Source organism: Camellia sinensis, chromosome 10 (assembly GCF_055761805.1).
Source record: "Camellia sinensis isolate YWXY chromosome 10, ASM5576180v1, whole genome shotgun sequence".
NCBI lineage: Eukaryota > Viridiplantae > Streptophyta > Magnoliopsida > Ericales > Theaceae > Camellia > Camellia sinensis.
In genome coordinates, this window is record NC_138970.1 from 48,945,267 (window position 1) to 48,963,920 (window position 18,654).

General features: G+C 30.0%; 1 protein-coding gene across 1 annotated transcript; it reads right to left on the reverse strand.

Moving 5' to 3' along the window:
* Positions 1–4,788: 4,788 nt before the first annotated feature.
* Positions 4,789–8,598, reverse strand: LOC114320550 (uncharacterized). Its single transcript, XM_028267618.2, has 2 exons — positions 7,736–8,598; positions 4,789–5,194 (listed from the first exon to the last, which is right to left on the reverse strand). The coding sequence occupies exons 1-2, from the start codon at positions 8,194–8,196 to the stop codon at positions 4,954–4,956; spliced, it is 702 nt and encodes a 233-aa protein (XP_028123419.2). The 5' UTR covers positions 8,197–8,598; the 3' UTR covers positions 4,789–4,953.
* Positions 8,599–18,654: the final 10,056 nt, after the last annotated feature.

Here is an 18,654-nt window from a genome sequence, read left to right on the forward strand (position 1 = left end):
CGTTACCAAACGCTACCTAAATTTTTCCAGATGTCTAGTACATACAATATGTTGTTGATGGTAAGTTCTTTTCCTGATGTCATCTTCAAGATCACATTTCCTTGTTCAGCCACAATAGAAGTAGAAGAATTTTCTATGAAAAGTTATTCACCATTTGTAGCCTCATTATAAGTAGTGAACATCTTCTTATCCATGCAAATGTGTCGAGTTGCCCTAATGTCAACCCACCATTCCTTGGGATTTCCAACCAAATTAGTCTCAGACACCACAGTAGAGAGATTGATATTATTTGCCCCATCAGAGATGTAATCAAGTTCTGTCACATTGGTTTGATTAGTGGTCTTTTTGCTTGTACTTCCGCGATCCCTTTTAGGGCGGCGGCAATCAGAAGCTCGATGTCCGGTCTTGCCACAATTATAACATTTACCTTTGAACTTTTTATTGTCATTGTTGTCGTCTTGTTTAGGATCATCTCCAATAAACTTTCTCTTTTTGTTATGTGGTTTGTGTATTTGTTCAACCACATTAGTCTTGGACTCAATGGGATTTTTACCATTACTCTTTTCAACCTTTCAGTTATCTTCCTCAATTCTTAGTCTTACAATCAATTCATCTATTGTCGTCTTCTTGCATTTTTGTTTTAAATAATTTTTAAAATATTTCCAAGTCGGTGGTAACTTTTCTACTAAAGCAGCGACTTAGAAAGACTCGCTAAGAGACATACCTTCAGAATGAATGTCATGCAAAATTATTTGAAAATTTTGAACTTGAGAAATTACCGTTTGGGAGTCTATTATAACGAAGTCCAAAAATTTACCGACAACAAATTTCTTTGTGCCGACATCCTCTGTTTTGTATTTTTTCTTCAAAGAATCCCATAATTTTTTTGCTGTTTTTACAGCGCTGTAAACATTATACAGCATGTTGTCAAGGCCATTGAGGATGTTATTTCTGCATAAGAAATCAGAATGTTTCCAAGCGTCTACAGCGGCAACAACTTGCTGATCACTTTCATTTTCTCTAAATACTAGAGCCTCTTCACGGAGAAGCCGGGCCAAATTTAGAGTTATAATATAGAACAACATTTTCTGCTGCCATCTCTTAAACTCAGTGCCATTAAATTTTTCTAGTTTTTCTCCATGATTTATCAGAATTTAAACATGGTTCTGGATAAGGACCGGAGTCGTTGTAACGATTGAATTTGGAGTACTACTTTCAGCAGCCATAATATCTGATTACAAAAATCAAAAAAAATTAAAACACAAATTAATTTTCTAGTTATTAAAACCAGAAAATAAATTATAACACAAAATAATTTTAATTTTCTTATTACTAAAACTAGAAAAATAAAATACCACAATAATTGTCTGTAACACAAATTAATATTCTGCAATTGTTAATGACACCAGTATATTACTACTAGTTGTCAAAAAAATAAACAATATATTACTACTATTTGTCAAACAATATATTACTACTATTTATATTTTCCAACCAGAGTATCACTTTGTGAAAGTACAGAAAAAATAAATGCAATGAAGACACCAAAAATTAATCTGTCTTAAGATTGTTGGACAATCTTCACTGTATTTAAAAAATAAATTATGTTTGTGTACTTAACAACAAACGGAATACAGAAGAAATAAAAGAAAAAAGAGAAAGTTTGTTTGATTACAAAAATCAAACCAGAAAATAAAATAAAATAAATAAAACAGATTTTTATTTTGTTACAAAAACAAAATCAAAATCTGAAATAGAAAAAAATAATAAAGCAGAAAAGTAAATTAATTACTTACCAAATTAATTTGTTGAACAAATTTTCTGATCAAGTCCAGTGTTTAATACTGTGTTCTTAAGACAGATTTGTTCTCTCCACGGTGCTTTCAGATTGTAGACGTCTATCTCTCAAGATAAAATAATCAACAACAAACAATAGCAGCACTACAAATTGTTTGCACAATGAACACACTTTGTGTTTACACTTCTTCTCACAAGAAAACAATGCAGCAAAATGCAGAGATGAATGGCAGCAGAGAAGAACAAAAATTGAAGTGAAAAACAAAATGAGGGACTGCCTATTTATACAGGAAAATGGTGGTTGTTTGGTTTGAATCCAACAAGTATGGTACTCGTTCGGTTTCAATTAAACATATACAAATCTGTTTGAATTTTAAATTAAACAGGTGAGGGAGAGAACTAAATCTGTTCGGACAGATTCAAAATTTGTACAGAAAGGTGCAAATTTTCCAACCAAAATTTGAATTTAATTTTAAACTAGAATTTGAAATAAAAAATGGACAGATTTTATTTCTAAATAAACAAAATAAATTCAAATGTTTTTTGCCCAAAAAGATAAATATTAGGCCAGACAAGCCTAACCCAACCTCACACCACACGCCCAACCTAGATGGACGACGACAGCGCGCGCGTTTATTTTGGGTCCAATGGGTTTAGCCCACTTTGTCCATAACCTCCCTCTCTACAAAACTTGAGTGCTCTTTGGGGCTTACCCTAAGTTCCAAACTTAAGCTTTATAAACCAACTCAAAGCTAGCCTACCAAATCAATGTGGGACAAGCCATAAACCAAACTTTAAGGAATTTCCACAAAAAACTCAATTTCCATGGAGCTCACTTTGGCTTCAATTTCTCATTCACCCGATAATGGTTTTAAGCAACCAAATATACCACCTGAATCACAACACGGTATAGAATGCGTTACCACCTAGACCCGTCAACTTTGGCGCATGGGTCCTACCTAAAAAATAGACCAAAGTTAAGGAAAAATCAGATTTTTCCAAAACTTCCAAAACCATTTCTAACGAAGCCTTCGTTTGGGATGTGAATTGACTTTTTAGCTTTTGAACTATTTTAACTTAGGACAAAAAAAAATCTTGTTTGGGATAGGTTTTTTAATTTTTTTGACTTTTATGAGAGAAAAAATAAAATGATTATAATTTAAATATGACACTGTCTTATTAACATTTTAGCCTTATATATTTATTTATTTATTTTGACTATTTTAACTCACGAACACAAGTAAAAACTATTGAATGCAATAATCGTACCCAGTACAAATGAGAAGTGCGAAAAAAATTTTATACCGACCTTCTAGATTCATATATAAACATATCGTTTTCATTTTGGTTGGGAATGCAAGCATCAACCAACGTGAGGTTAGCTTCATGCCCACTTAACACTCTCATTTAAAAAGAATCATTACAAATTAGTTCGTTTTATTTTGTTTTAGTGAATGTATACCCTATCTATCATTGTGAAAACGATATCATTTTGAATTTTGATTGTATATTTTAAATTGTATTTAAATTATGAATTCAGATAAAAATTTAAAAATCAATAAAAAAACTAAAAGAATTTCAAATCTTCACTAAAATTCATAATCTAAACAAAACTTTAAGACCGCTAAGATTTTGATTTAGATTTATGATAGTAATTGCCCTTGACTTAATGACAGTGGAAGTATGAAAACACTTGTGTTTAGAAGGGTTTTCAAACTATAATTCTACCCACACATTTTAATACCATGTTTAGATAGGATTTTCAAATTATATTTTCACAACAAACAGAAAACTTTGTGTCAAGCGGAATTTTCAATTTTGTTTTTTTTGAAATTTAACTTAACCGGTCGTCCGGCGCATCAACCAAAACATGACATTTTTTTTTAAAAATATATGTTTAATAAAACAATATTTTTGAATTTTTTTAAAATTTTTTATGAATTTTTAATAGATTTTTGAGTTGTGTGTTTAATTATGAGTTGTAAATTTTTATATCAATATTATATGTCACATCAAAAATTTCTCACTCAATTTAAAACTTTTTTCAAAACTCATTTATCAAACAAATTTTTTACACTCAAATCATAATTTTAAAACTCACAAACTTTAAAATACAACTCTATTCTCAAATCATATTTAAAAAATTATACCAAACGCTACCTAATTTTTCTAAATATCACATATAATTCCACATTTTCTTTGGCACAACTAAATGAAAATTGCCATAACAACCATTCCCACTTCAAAAGCAAATCATGCTGGGAAATGATTTTCTGTGGAAAAAGAAAAGGAAAAGGCAAACCCCCAAAAAAGAAGTTCCCATTACCAGCCACAGTTTTAGATGTGACCCCCCAAAAAGTAGCAAAGTTCACATGCCATAGGATTTTTCTTAGATGTGATATTTCAATTTCTTGTACATCTAAGCTACTTACTACAATTTAAAAAATAAAAATAGAGCAAATTACTCAAAATTTATTTTTCATTTAAACCATTTCACAAAATATAATTTCGGAATAACTAGGTTGAAAAAGAATCTGTAAAATTCAAGGGGATTGTGAGACAACTGAGCATCTCCAACGGTAGTAGGCATTTTACCTATCTAAATATTTCTATAAAGTATATATTTTATTTTGCCTATCAACTGTTTTATGTTTTTACTCCAACCATGCTCTCTATTTTAGCTATTTATCCAAATACTATTAATTTTATAGAATGCCACGTTAACAACAAAGATGGAGGGAAATGATCCTAATGATTGAATACATTTTGCCTAGCGTTGAAGGCTAGCTACATGTAGCTAGTGAATATGACTTGAGCCAAAATGCCTAATCATATGCCTAGTGCATTGGAATTAAAAAAAGTGAATCACACTAGGCATTTTAACTAACAAGTATTATATGCCTAGTGCATTGGAGATGGTCTTATGATTTCAATATAGTAATTTTTAAACTGTTACATGGAAAAACCAACAAGAGATACCATAAAACAGAATAAGAAAACCCGATCGATTTGATACTTAGAAGCACACTCAAATACTGATTCAACTGTAGGTAAGTATAGAGGCACAACCTATATGATTCTGCGAAATTTTGTATTTTGGCAGTCTCTTTCACAGGGTTTTCACCCTCTACAGACGATAACTCGCATGCGTGATTTTTACGATGGGATGTTGAAGTGAAAGAGCCAAGATATGACAAAGGCGAATACCATGCAAGCGAGAAGGCAATTCACACAGCGGTGACCGTTCAAGCAGCTTCGAGTCTCTTCAGTTGGAGGTACTGATGCTGGGGCAGTGTTTGTTGCTGTGGCATCGGTCTCGTTCGTCTGTTGTGTTGACTCGACAACCTCATTTGCACTTAAAATATTTTGTGCGACTGAATTACAAATTTCGCAGGTCCTGAAATGTAGAGCAAGACTAAGATAAATAACGAAACAAACAAAACATGTAATATTATAGGCCAACAAAAATACCAATTTGTATAGATCTACGACTACATTATACAAAATGAAGTATGTTAACCGAAAAAAAAAAACAACGACGGTGAAGCATATATGGATTTTATTAAAGTTGCATTCCCAATTTTGGCATGATAATGCATAGTCCATATTGGTGATGGCATATGACAAAAACAAAAACTGGGTCATGATGAAATTTCAATTTACTTTTGAAGTGATCTGAAAATAAGATAAAAAAAATGTTTGGGAGCGGCACAACAATTTCAATAGAAATTCAATATTAATACCTCATGACATTACCATTTTAAGCGGCACAACAATTTCAGAACTAAAAAAATTAACATGAAATACATGTTCCAAGTAATAAATTACAAAATTAAAGCTCATTTGAGCAGCACTTGACACAAGCAACGATTGCCGAGGCATTCATATAAAGCGCATATGAGGAGCCTATGACGCAAAGACCAGAAGTTAAACCTTCCATGAAGGAGGGAAGACCTAAACTCAAAACATAAAATAATTTAGAACATTGAATCACTTATGACATGAATATTATCAGATACCAATCTGATAGCTCGTTTTTCATTATCTTAATTGAAGTAACGAGCCCCTCAATCCAAAGTAGAAAGTTCATATTCTTCATTCCCTCGACTTTTTGGGCTACGTTTCAAGTGTGTGGTTAAACCTGGCGCACGTATTGGACATGCATCAAACACACTCCGAACACGTGTCGAACATGCTGAAGAGAGTCGAACACATTGGGACAGATCAGACATGTTAGGGACACATTGGGGACCATTTTTTTCAAAACATTAAAAATTATAAATGAAGTAATTATTATTTTTTTTTTTTTACTAAAAGAGCATACTTAAGGTTGATAAATTTGATAGAATTAAATATTTGACACAAAATAAATATTAAATATTTTAAAATATGACATAATAAATATGTAAAATTATATGTTTTGCACGTATCCCCAATGTGTCGTGTACTATATTTTTTGAAAATGTGTGTCCGTGCTTGTGTTTCTTATCTAATAGGTAATGCTATTAAGAAGTTAAATTATCTACAAATTATATGCACATATTGAAAATGTTATTAAGAAACCTAGCTGCAGAAATGCATAACCAAGGGAAGTCATCCTCACAATAAAGATAAAAAATTGCAACAATCATATCAAAAAATTGTAGTATTTCATGCCTTTAAATTGTGCTGATGAATTCTATTTTCTTTAATGGTCCTTTCTTGATGATGGATCTATTACATTGCCCAAGAATAATCTAATTAGGTCACAGGGTTGATCTAATAGGTTTGGATTGTTCTCAAGCTATCGTATCAAAACCAGCTTTCAATTGATGTAATCAAGTTTGATGTGGATAATGACTTTGGTTCAGCCCATTTTGGCCATTCGTTTTTTCTCTTTTTCAACCAAAAAAAAAAAAAAAGAGAAGCTCAAATACTAGTGGTGTCTCATCAAATGACACAACACGGTATCAAAAGTGAAACTGAATTTTTTGTTTTCAAGAAATGGTGTCGAAAGTGGTACGGTGACTCACGACATTGATACCGATCAAAATGACACATGGTACTATCAACACACAATTAGACAAAAGTACGATAAATCATATCGAGTATTACAAAATCTGTACTGTAAATTGGGTGTGTACCGAGGCTTAAAATCTTAGATTATGCACATTGGCAAAGTTGCGATCATCAGATATAAACTAATAAAGGAAGTCTCAAATCTGCATATACGGCATAAAAAATTTAAACCCATAAGTTAAAAGATTGAATAAATCTAATGGTAAGTGTTGCTTTATGAACAATGAAGTGTCTTCTATCACGAGCAATTTCACTAGTATATCAATAAGGGGTCAATTTCTCCACTTTCATAAAGAAAAGAAAGAATCTCAAATATACGATAAAGATTTTCTAAACTTTGAAAAAAGCACAAAATAGAAAAGAATCGTCGGTATGCTTAGAAACAACTAATTATTCCTACTGCTTTACTCGCTTCCTTTACTTTTTCCTCATATTCTTTGATTAGCACAATCTTCTTTAACTTTTTTTAATTTTTTTTTAAATTTCATTAATCAAAACAACTGAATCCCCAAGAACAGAGCATATGATATTACCACACACCAATACTCTTATTCTGATCTCCCAACCAAACACAGCCTAGAAGATATAACAGTAATTTCACTGACAACCCATTTCATAAAACAACAATGATAAAGAGCTATAATTTTGAAAATCTAAAGAGTCGTAATGATATGATGAGAGAAAAAAAAACAAAACAAAAATATAGGCACAAATCACATTACATGTCAGCCTCACTCCTTACTACATTCTCAATCTTTATTTTTCATAAAAATCATAACTTGAATAAATTCTATATTAAATTCATCATGAAACATCAAATTAAACCAAAAAATGCAATTAAAATTCCAACAAAAAGCATAAAAATTAGAGCTTTACTCACTTATTTCCTTTAATCTTGAACCAAGTCTCTGCACAATTCTTATGAGCAGCAGCCAAATCACCCTTGCAAGAACAACCCAATTGAATAGCAATTCCAGACTCAGGTTGAGCAGTACTCACCAAACTCAGATGACAAATTCGACAATCTCTCTCTACTCTCCTCAAATGCACCTTAACTTTACGAATCCCAGTTTCGATATCCACCGAACAATCCGACTCCGACGCCGACGACAACCTCCGGGACTCCGAAACTCCAATCTCATGATCAGACCCACAGGCAATGCTGTAATCATCGTACGATCCATCGGCCGTGGAGTAGAAACAAGAACCCTCGTCGGCGTCGGAAAAACAGACGCTCTCGTCGTCGCTGTTTTCATTGTGGCCGTCGTTCACAGCGGAGGAGCGGCGGCGGTGACCACCGCCGGATTCTAAGTCGATGTGGGAGATGTCTACACTTGCCATTTCAAAAAAACCCAGAAGCGAAATGTTGGATTTGAGGCAAAAACAGAGCACCCAAAAGGGTCTAAAGATTGAAGCTTTAATCTAGACTTGAATCTGTATATATTATTGAGCAGAGGAGAGATTAAATACAGGGAATTTATGGAAGTGGGTAATGGATTAGGTGACCTTTTTAACTCCAGTTTGTGTGATATATCAAAAATCGAGAAAGAGAGAGAGTAAGAATTGTGTGAAGAGAAATTGGGAAGTTTCAAAAGTTTTAACTTGCGTTGTGTGAAATGCAGAGACTGGGATGGGACGAGAACAGTGGAAGCTTCAAGGAAGAAAACAAGAGACTAGATGGAGACTTGGGGGTGGTTTGGCATCCCCAATTTTAATCTATCTTCTTTTTTCTTTTCTTTTTTTCTTCTTTTTTTTATCACACTAATCAACATTTCTTCTTTATTTTTTCACATATTTTTTATAAAAAGTAAAAAATATACTTATTTAAAACATCTCAAATTATTTTTTTAGATGATTTAGGATGCATTTGATTAGTTTATTTTTAAATTTTTTATAAGAAGATAGATAGGCTTGGTTTGGGAAGTGAGTTGACTTTTTAACTTTTTTTTGACTATTTTAACTTAGAGCTAAAAAGTTTGATTTGAGAAGAATTTTTAATTTTTTTTTTAGAAAAAAAATATAATGGTTATAGATTGGATGTGATGTTTTATCTTATTAAAACTAAAAAAACTATTTTATTTTTTGTAATTATTTTAGCCCCAAACCCGCTTTTCAAACAATGCCATAAAAATATAAAAATATATATATATATATATAATTAAAAAAAATAAAAAAAGTGTGCTATTTTAATTCAGGCTAAATAAACTGTTTTTTAGACAGGGAAAGAGTCATGGTTTTGGTACAGAGAAGTTCGAGTGAGACACTGCCATGGAAGAGAGAGAGAGATGCAGAGTGAGGTGGCAGATAGATTTCACTTTTCAAAAAATATTTTTTAAAAAATTTTACTTTCTTATTTTTTATATTTTTACTGATTTTTTAAATATTTTAAGTAATTTTTTTACTTTTTAGACACACTTAAAATACATCTAAAAAGTAAAAAAATTATAAAAAAAATCTTTTAAAAATTCACTAAATACCAAAAATACAAAAAAAATACAAGAATTCAATATATTTTATGTATTTTTATGTATTTATTAGTTTTTTAAAATATTTTTTTATAAGTTTTTTAGTTTTTAGATACATCTAAGTAAAGTGCAGCTAAAAAAGTAAAAAAAATGTTTAAAATTTAAAAAATATTAGCTAAAAACAAAAAAATACGAAAATTCAAAAAGTCAATTTTCAAAAAACTTAATCCAGAAAACTCAAACCAAACACACTGAATGATTTTATTGAGATTGTAATCAGCCTTTTGGTTAAAAGCTGTTTATAAATAGTTTTTTTTTGAGAAATGAAGTGGGTTATAATCTGAAAAGTGGATTATAACCCACTTCCCAAGAGGGGCATGGGGCCCCATTTGTTTTCAGAGGTAGAATGGAAGGGATTCATAGCGAGGGGATTGTTAGTGAGGGGATTGATAGTGAGGGGATTAAGTAAAATTGTGTTTGTTTTAATGATAGTTGTTAGTGTAGAAATTGTTAAATTATTTTTTTAAAAATAATAAAATAAATAAAAAAATATAAAAAATTAAACATTAATATTTTTAAAAAAAATTCTCAATATATAAAAAATAAAAAAATTTCTAATCCCCTCACTATTTTGCTAATGTCATCTCTACTTCCTTCATCCTAATCCCCTTTCCAATGCCTTTACTAATATTAAGGGATTAGGAGTCCCCCCATCTCTCAAAACAAACACTCCATATAGTAGTTCTACCTTACTATCAATCTCAATCCTCTCTCGATAACCCAAACAAACGGGCCTAAAGAGTTAGAAGGTGTTGGTGGTATGTTATCTGGGAATTTTACACCGTCATGAGTGATTGGATCTTGATTTGCAAAATTTTAGGGAACATCATACGGTGTTGATGATGATTTATCCAACTGAGATGCATTGCCTTCCTTGGAAGATCAATACGTCATTGGGTTTATCTAATTAGTCGGTCAAGAATATCTCTAATTTTTCTATCAAATTTAATTTCATAAAAATTAAGGTGAAATAAAATCTAATTCTTTTATTAAATTTGTATCAGATCAAGTTTTCACTAAATATTTTAGGAAATCACATTATAATCAAAATTTTCACAATTTTTAATATAAAAAAAATCATTTAAGTTTAATAAAATTGTTAAAAGATAAAAAAAATTGAAAATGATCCCCCCCCTCTCTCTCTCACACACACACACACACACACACACACACACACACACACACACAGAGGAATGGCTTAAAAGAGATTTTGAGAATAGGTTAGATATTTTTTAAAAAAAATAATGAAAAAATTGATTGCCACTATTGAGATGAGTTTTATCAAATCAATTTTTTGGTTTAAATTCTTGAAAAAATTGACAAAAATAGAGACTGTGGATTAGAAATTGGAGAAGTTAATTGGTGCTCTAGGAACATAGGTCCTGTTTGGTAGAGCTGTGGGAAAGTGCTTATACCTTATGTCTTAATAGTTTATAGCTTATAATTATGAACATAAGCTGATTTTTGACTTATAAATTAAGCATCTCCCGCCCCACTCCAAGAATAAGCTGATTTCTGACTTACAAAAAATTATAAGCTGCATTGTTAAGTTAAATCAAACACATCAAAATAACTTAAATTAAGCTGAAAGCTGAAATAAGCAGCTTTTAAGCTGCACCAAATAGGCACATAGTCATGTGGCGTCACAAATTGAATATAATTAATGAAGAAGGTGAAATCTATTGATTTTTATTGATGAAGGAAAATAACAAGAGCATAAAAATTAATAATTGGTTGAGAGTAAGAATACATGATAGCCTAAGGCACCTAATAATTTCTTGAATGATTGATCAAGAGATATTCCCTCCCTTCTTCTCTTCTGCCTAATCTTTTCATCAAAATGAATTTAAATTATTATTTTCGGAGGGAAAAAAAGTAAAGCCGAGTAGAGATACGAATCTCTTTAATTTAATTAATGAAATGATTTTGGATAGAGTCAAATGGATGAAAATGATTCATACAATGGATCTCATTTGATGAAATTTAAGACTTGATTTGATTTAATTTGGATTGGTTTGGATTGATTTGGTAATGATACTTGAAGACAAGAAAAAATAAAAAAATGTATAATGATATTTGTTATTAGATAGTAGGTTTTATAAAAAAAAATGTTAACAAGTGTTTTCGGGTCACTAATTAATATTGAAATTGAGATAAAAAAAAATATTGTGAAAATAAGTATAAGGTTAAAAATTCTCTGAAATTTGTGAACAATGTTTGAAATGAGTGAAAATTATTGTAATTTTTTTTGTTTGTCTTTTTCTTATACCCCATAACATTTATTAGTAATACTATATTATTATGTGTATTTATTTAGAGGGTTTATTATATCTATTTAAGTAAGAGGTTAAAAATAAAAAATAAAAGAAGGAGAGGTAAAAATAAAAAATAAAATAAAATAAAAAAAGAGGAGGAGGAGGAGGAGGGGAATCCATAAAAACTCATAAACTTTTTTGAAACCTTAATGGTAATTAAATAAAGACCACAGAATTAACTTAACGGATGAGACACTCACTTATACTGTGTAATTTTTCTTCTCTTATTTTCATTTTATCAATTTTAAGATCAAAATATTAATCAAATAACCATCACTCATTGAATACAAAGATCTCACATATAAAGGAAAATGCTTCAATGTGTAATGCATACCGTATACAATACACAAAATTATGTAAATTTTTATAAATGGTCACACAAAAATATATAAGTTGATTATAAATTTATGTAAATTCGTGAAAATTTATGTGATTACACGAATTTGTATTGTACTTATGTATTTTTGTGAAATCACTTATATAAATTTGTGAAAATTGATATACTTTTATATAGGATTATATATGATGTGCAATGTACACCCAAGTTTTTTTTTGTAAAAAAAGAAAAAGAAAAAAAAAAGATGTAAAATGAATTACTTTTTGATGTTGTGTGACAGAAGTGTTAGAAAAAACCACAATTTGGAAAGGGATACACTATGAGGTGTAGGGTGTGTATTAAATGTATTTTATAATTAAAAAAATAATATAATTTTAATAATTTGAGTCAAAATATTTTTTAAAAAATATCATAACTAAACATAATATAAAATATAATTAAAAAATTTATAAATTCTAACTAACAAAATAACATTATTAAAAATGCATATAATAAATTTTTAAAAAGTGTATATTAGACTTTCCCTTTAAAAAAAAACTTGGAAGTGGTGATTTTTTTGGTTTGAGCAAAGAATGCGAAATTAGGGTGTAGAAACTGTGTGCACATAAACAGCGAGTGACCCCGTTAATATTGCGAGGATTTTTCTTGGGGGTCCCACTTTCGTTTACCATTTTTGAATATTATATTCAACGTCTTTGACGAGTCTTGTAAAGTTAACGCGTTTGTTTACTGATTCACTGATTGCGGCAAAGCAACCCCAAGCTACTTCTCAAATTTTCCAAAAAAATGAATACTTCATCATTTCAATTAATCTTGATAAAAAAAAATAAAATTCATTTCAATTCATCATTCAAAACTCGAATAAGTCGTACACAACACAAATTATTTACTAGGTCTCAAGCATAAGTTATTTGGTAATACGCAGCGCCGGCCTAGAGCCCTCAAAATAAACTAAAAAAATAGGTTCCTTCCTATTAGTGTAATATATTAGGTCTGTTTTAAGTTTAAAAAAATTAAAAAAGTCCCAAACTAACTTAAAATAAATTGACCTATTAAAAAATTAAAAGGCCATTTAAAAAAAATTAACATTGTTATCCATTGAAAATAGACTCAAAAAAAGGTCTCTCCTATTATAGTTTAGTCTAATATATTAAATATATTTTAAGTCTAAAAAAAATTAAGGAAAGCCCAAATTAACTTAAAATAAATTAATCCATTAAGAAATTGAAAGGTCCATTTAAAATAATTAGCATTGTTATTCATTGAAAATGATTTTGTAAAAAAATTAGATTATGCAAGTATGATTTATTTATTTGCTTCTAAAAATACAAGAAGATGGAGGATCAAGCGATACTTATTAGTTATTGTAATGTAATGCTAAGTATTTTTTGTGATTTTAACACAAATCTTTTGTCCTTTACTTTCAAAATTTTTTTCCATTCAATGAAAAAAAAAATGTGAAGGGTCCCAGAAATTTATTAGTTGATTATCGGTTTTGGGCCCCGAAAATCTCAGGGCCGGGCCTGGTAATACGAGACAAACATATAACATCTCATTATGTTGTGATTAGTGGAAAGGTTAAAAGAAAAATATTATGAACTTACCTTTACCGATTTTGAATTTATTTCGAATGTGTTTGTATGGTAAAATATTATGAACTTACCTTTACTGATTTTGAATTTATTTCGAATGTGTTTGTATAGTAGAGATTGAATTCATGAATTGTAAGATTCAAATATGAAACAAATCTAAGTTATTGATTTTTTTCTCTTTTTTTTTGTGGATAAATTCTGAGTTTGTAATATTGTTGAAGCTATAATATATAATTTTACATTGGATGATTGGAGAATACGGTAAGGGAGATAATAGTTCATGATTGGTTAGGGATATAACCATGTGGTGTCCTTGGATCACAAAATAATTTTTTCTTATGCATTACTTTAAAAAAAAAAAGGGAAAAAAAAAAGAAAAGGAAAGACGATTCTATTTGGTTTGATTTTCAATTCTTTTTATAAGTTTAAATATATTTGGTGAAAAAAATTTAAAAAAAAAAATTGATCATTTTTTTTATAGTTTTATTATTTTGGGAGGCAGAAATAATTTTTAAAATTCAAAATTATTGTTTTAATATCAAATTGTTTTTTGAAAAAGAATTAAAAAACTGATTACAAAATGCAAACCAAATAGCCTACTCGACTATTAAGCTTAACGAAGGGTTCAGCTTATTATTCAATACATTGAGACTGAGGGGTTGTTTGGAGTGTTCTAAATAAGTGTAATTTTTGATTTTTTAGATTAAAAAATTGAGGAAAAAAAATGATTGTTTGGGATAACTTTTTAACTTTTTATAAAAAAAAATGTGTATTAAAAAATTATATAAATTAGTGTATAGAAAAAGATTAGATGGAATAGGCTGTACAATAGACTGAATTGAGGGACAGCGTTCGTAGTGTAGAGGCTGGGAAATGATTCCCTGCTTTTCGAGCATTGAATTGGAGGTGCTTTCGGCCCGTGGAGGCCTATCATGGGTCCCGTTTTGCTAATCAAAACCATTTAATGTGTAAAACTCGTTGAGTACTATATTTTTGTAAAAAATTACGTTGATCGGATATCGATAGCTATTTGATTAGATTAGTTTGTTTTCAACCGTTAACTATAACACCATCCATTTTATAAATTTTAACTGATTTGATCATATAGTTATCGATATATAGTCAATGTGATTTTTACAAGCATATAATACTCGACGAGTTCTATACATTAGGCGGTTCAGATTATTAAAAAGAGACCCGTGATGGGTCCCCACAGGCCGAACAACACCGTGCTATTTGTACACCTAAACAAGAGAAATTTTTCCCAAATGTCAGCTCCGCTGTTGTGCCGTTAGAGTTGTTTGAAAAGGAAGATTGTGTAAAATTAATTTTTTAATATTTTTTGAGTGAATAGTGATAACTTTTTAATTTTTTGAGTAAATTTTTAACTTTTTAACTTTTTTATGGATACCCAAACCAGGCCTAACTCAACACGCTGTCATAATAACTCTGAATCAATAATCGCAATAACTATTGAGCAGATAAAGTTAACTTGAGTGGTTTCAGCTACTTAGACTAAGGCTTCGTTTGACAATTAATTTTTTTAGTTAAAAAGTCAAAAAATTATTTAAAAAGTCAAAAAGTCAACAACTTATATAAAAAAATCAAAAATTCTCTTTTCTCTCTAATTTTTGCACATTTTTTAGTAAAAAGTTAAAAAGTCATCCCAAACATACTAGTTTTTTTTTACATCATATTTTAGCCAAAAAGTAAAAAAGTTACTAAAAAAGTATGTTCCCAAACGAGGCCTAAGGTAATATTATTTTTTAATTTAAAAATTAAAAAGTCAGTAATTTATACTAAAAAGTCAAAGATTTTTTTCTCTTTACTTTTTGTATATCTTTTCTTAAAAATTTAAAAAGTCATCCCAAATATACTAATTTTTTTACATCTTATTTTAATCAAAAAATTACTAAAAAAATAGGCTTTCAAACGTGACCTAAGATAATGTTTGTCATACAACTATATGTTAAGGGCACAAAAGATCTTAGCAAATGATACACATATACAAGATAATTTATGAGATTCACATATCTATATTTTATTTCACAATAATTTTCAATGCATTTAGATTTGTTCATTTATCCATTTCATTTTTTTTTACACAATCTCATTGATCCGATTGACACGAGCAGACATTGCTTAATCACGCGCATAACATGGTATCAAAATCTCTCAAAAGTGTGAGAGGATCAAATTAGGGACAAAGGCACTACCAGTGGGCATTGACCCAAGTTGTGGACCACCCTCAGCTGAGAGGTCCTTAGACTTATGCTCGGTGCTGCCTTATAGCGTGAACATTGCCTTGAAAAAACTAAAAAAAAAATAATCACCAACCCATGGTGGTCCTCCCTTCTAGTTTTAAATTAGGGTAAATTATCAATTGGTATTATTTTTTAGATTTCTTATTCATTAAATTTTATTAATAAATTTATCAATCTCTCATATTTTAATAAATAAATTTACAGTCATAAATTTATCAATTAGAACCTGTAAATAAATAAGTCTAGTGTATAAGACTGATTGGTAAGTATCCATTTAAAATATAAAAATCTCTTTGATTCATATTTTATTAATATTTGTTTTTGTAATAAATGTTATATTTTTTAATGAAGTTATAATTATTGTAATTTTATCAAAAAAAATTATGTAACAATATTCATAAAAATGCGTAACATGTATTAAAAAAATATCAAACAAGGTGCATAATGGTGCATATAGAAGGAATTCTCTTAAATTATATGTATATAATCTAATTGAGGGCTATTTTGGCAACATGTCAAAAAAGTTAAAAGTCAATTTTTAACCTATTTTGAGAAAAGTTCTATTTTCACATATCATATTACCTCAGTCCACACACTTAATGAATTGTTTTTATATTACATTTTTATCCTAAAATAAAAATATCAAAATACCCACATATTAAATCACGCGTCTCTCTCTCTCTTTCTCTCTCTCTCTCTCTCTCTCTCTCAAACCCCCTCTCTTTCTTCCTAGGTCTAATTCACTCTCTCTCTCTCTCTCTATCAGAGGCGGCGAGGGCTTTGATCGTCGCTGGCCACCGTTCTCATGGCTCTTGTCGGCTGTCACTCCTCTCCGACTTTTCCTCCTTCGACATCCGCCATGGCACTCACTCTCTTTCTTCTCAAGTAGATCGCACTCACTCTCTTTCTTCTCAAGTATGAAATGGAAAATACAAGAAAAAGTTCTCCTGTAATTACTCAAATAGAAAATAATTTATGTGGCATATGGTTTCCAGGAAGAACACCTAAGTTTGAGAAGTCTTTTGGAGGTTTTAAAAGCATTGGAACTATTTAGGAAAAAATTCTCGATCTATAAATCATAAATGTTAGTGCTTTTGCTTAGAAATCATAATTTCTTGAAATGATCAAATGTTGCTTCCAATTTCTGATAAGAACAATCAATAAATGAGCGAAGAAAGGACAAGGTTCTATCTGATAAGAACTGTGAGTGTTGATTTCTGACCATACAACCAAATGGGAAACTCAGCTAGAGAGTACTGACAGAATAGATTAAACCCAACAACCTACATAAGAAGATGAGAATCCAGCGGTGGTTCGTCCACCCGGGGGCACTCTGACGATCACTTTAGTAATCAATATCTCTCAAAGATAGCAAATTGTGCTTAAACTCCTAATAAAGAACATACCTCAGACCCACAAGAGTGGGTTGCTTTTATAATCTGCAGTGATCTGATCTCATTAGAAGTCTTACTTCAATGGACTCAAGCTCAATGCTCATCCTGGGCCTTCATTTAGATAGAGATAAACTCTTTTAGAGCCTTATCTTTATCCAGACTAAGAGCATCCCCAATTCTAGGACTCTTGTCCTTTATACGCTCATTTCGGATTCCGGTATCTCTGCAGATAACCTCGGCTTAGCCGAGATCACCTCGGTACATGACTAAGCCACGTGGCACCTCGGCTGACACTTCGACGTCACCTTAGCTACGTGTTGTCATTCGCGAAATACGTCCCCACATAAACCTACTTTGTCTGAAAGGTATAATAGATAACCTACAAAAAGTTAAAAAGTTAAAAACTTATTTAAAAAGTCAAAAATTTCATGCTATTTGGAAGAAGCTTGTAAGAGAAGTTTAGAGAGCAAAATTATTATTGTGCCCTTTGAATTCAACTATCTAAAAGTAAAAAAGTTAAAAATAAAAAAGACAACAAAAGTATAATGGTCATTTTGATTTTATTATAATATTTTATTACATATATATATTTTTTTTTGTAAAAAGTTAAAAAGTTATCATAAACATATGTCTTTTTTTTTTCCTACTTTTTTAACCAAAAAATCAAAAAGTACACTTATATAACACATCTCAAACAACCCCGGACGAAGGGCCAATCAAAGTACCAGAGGAATAGTAGGGGTGAGCATGGTTCGGATTGGTTCAGATTAAGGTAAAACTAGGACTAATCCGTTATATATGGTTCCTAAAAAATTGAAACAAATTCAATCCGTTTAAATCGTGAACCAATCCGAACTAATCCATTTAAACACGGATTGGATCGGTTTAGAACCACGAATTCACATAATTAAATAACAAAAAAAAAATATTTTAATTTCATAAAAATATAAACATAGTATCATATTAGTTTCACAATAGCAACATATATTTCCACAATAGCGACATACTGTTCTAGAATTTAAACAACCATAAGAAAACTAGTTCCATCATAAGTATTTAGACTATTACAAATTAAAACTAAAAACCAACAAATAAAAATAATAAAAGAAGATACTATGCAGTTTTAGGTTTTATATGAAATAAGAAAAGATACTAGGAGGGAGGATATATAATATAAATACTTCATCCGTCCCAAAATATTAGTCCCTTGTTTTATTTTTTATTATCATAAAATATTAGTCTATTTTCAAAAATCAAATACAAAAATAATATAAATTTCTTATTTTGCCATTCTTTTAAATTCATTAATAACATAAAAATTACAATTATGACATTAATATTCTCTAAAAAATATACTATCAAAGGGTATTTT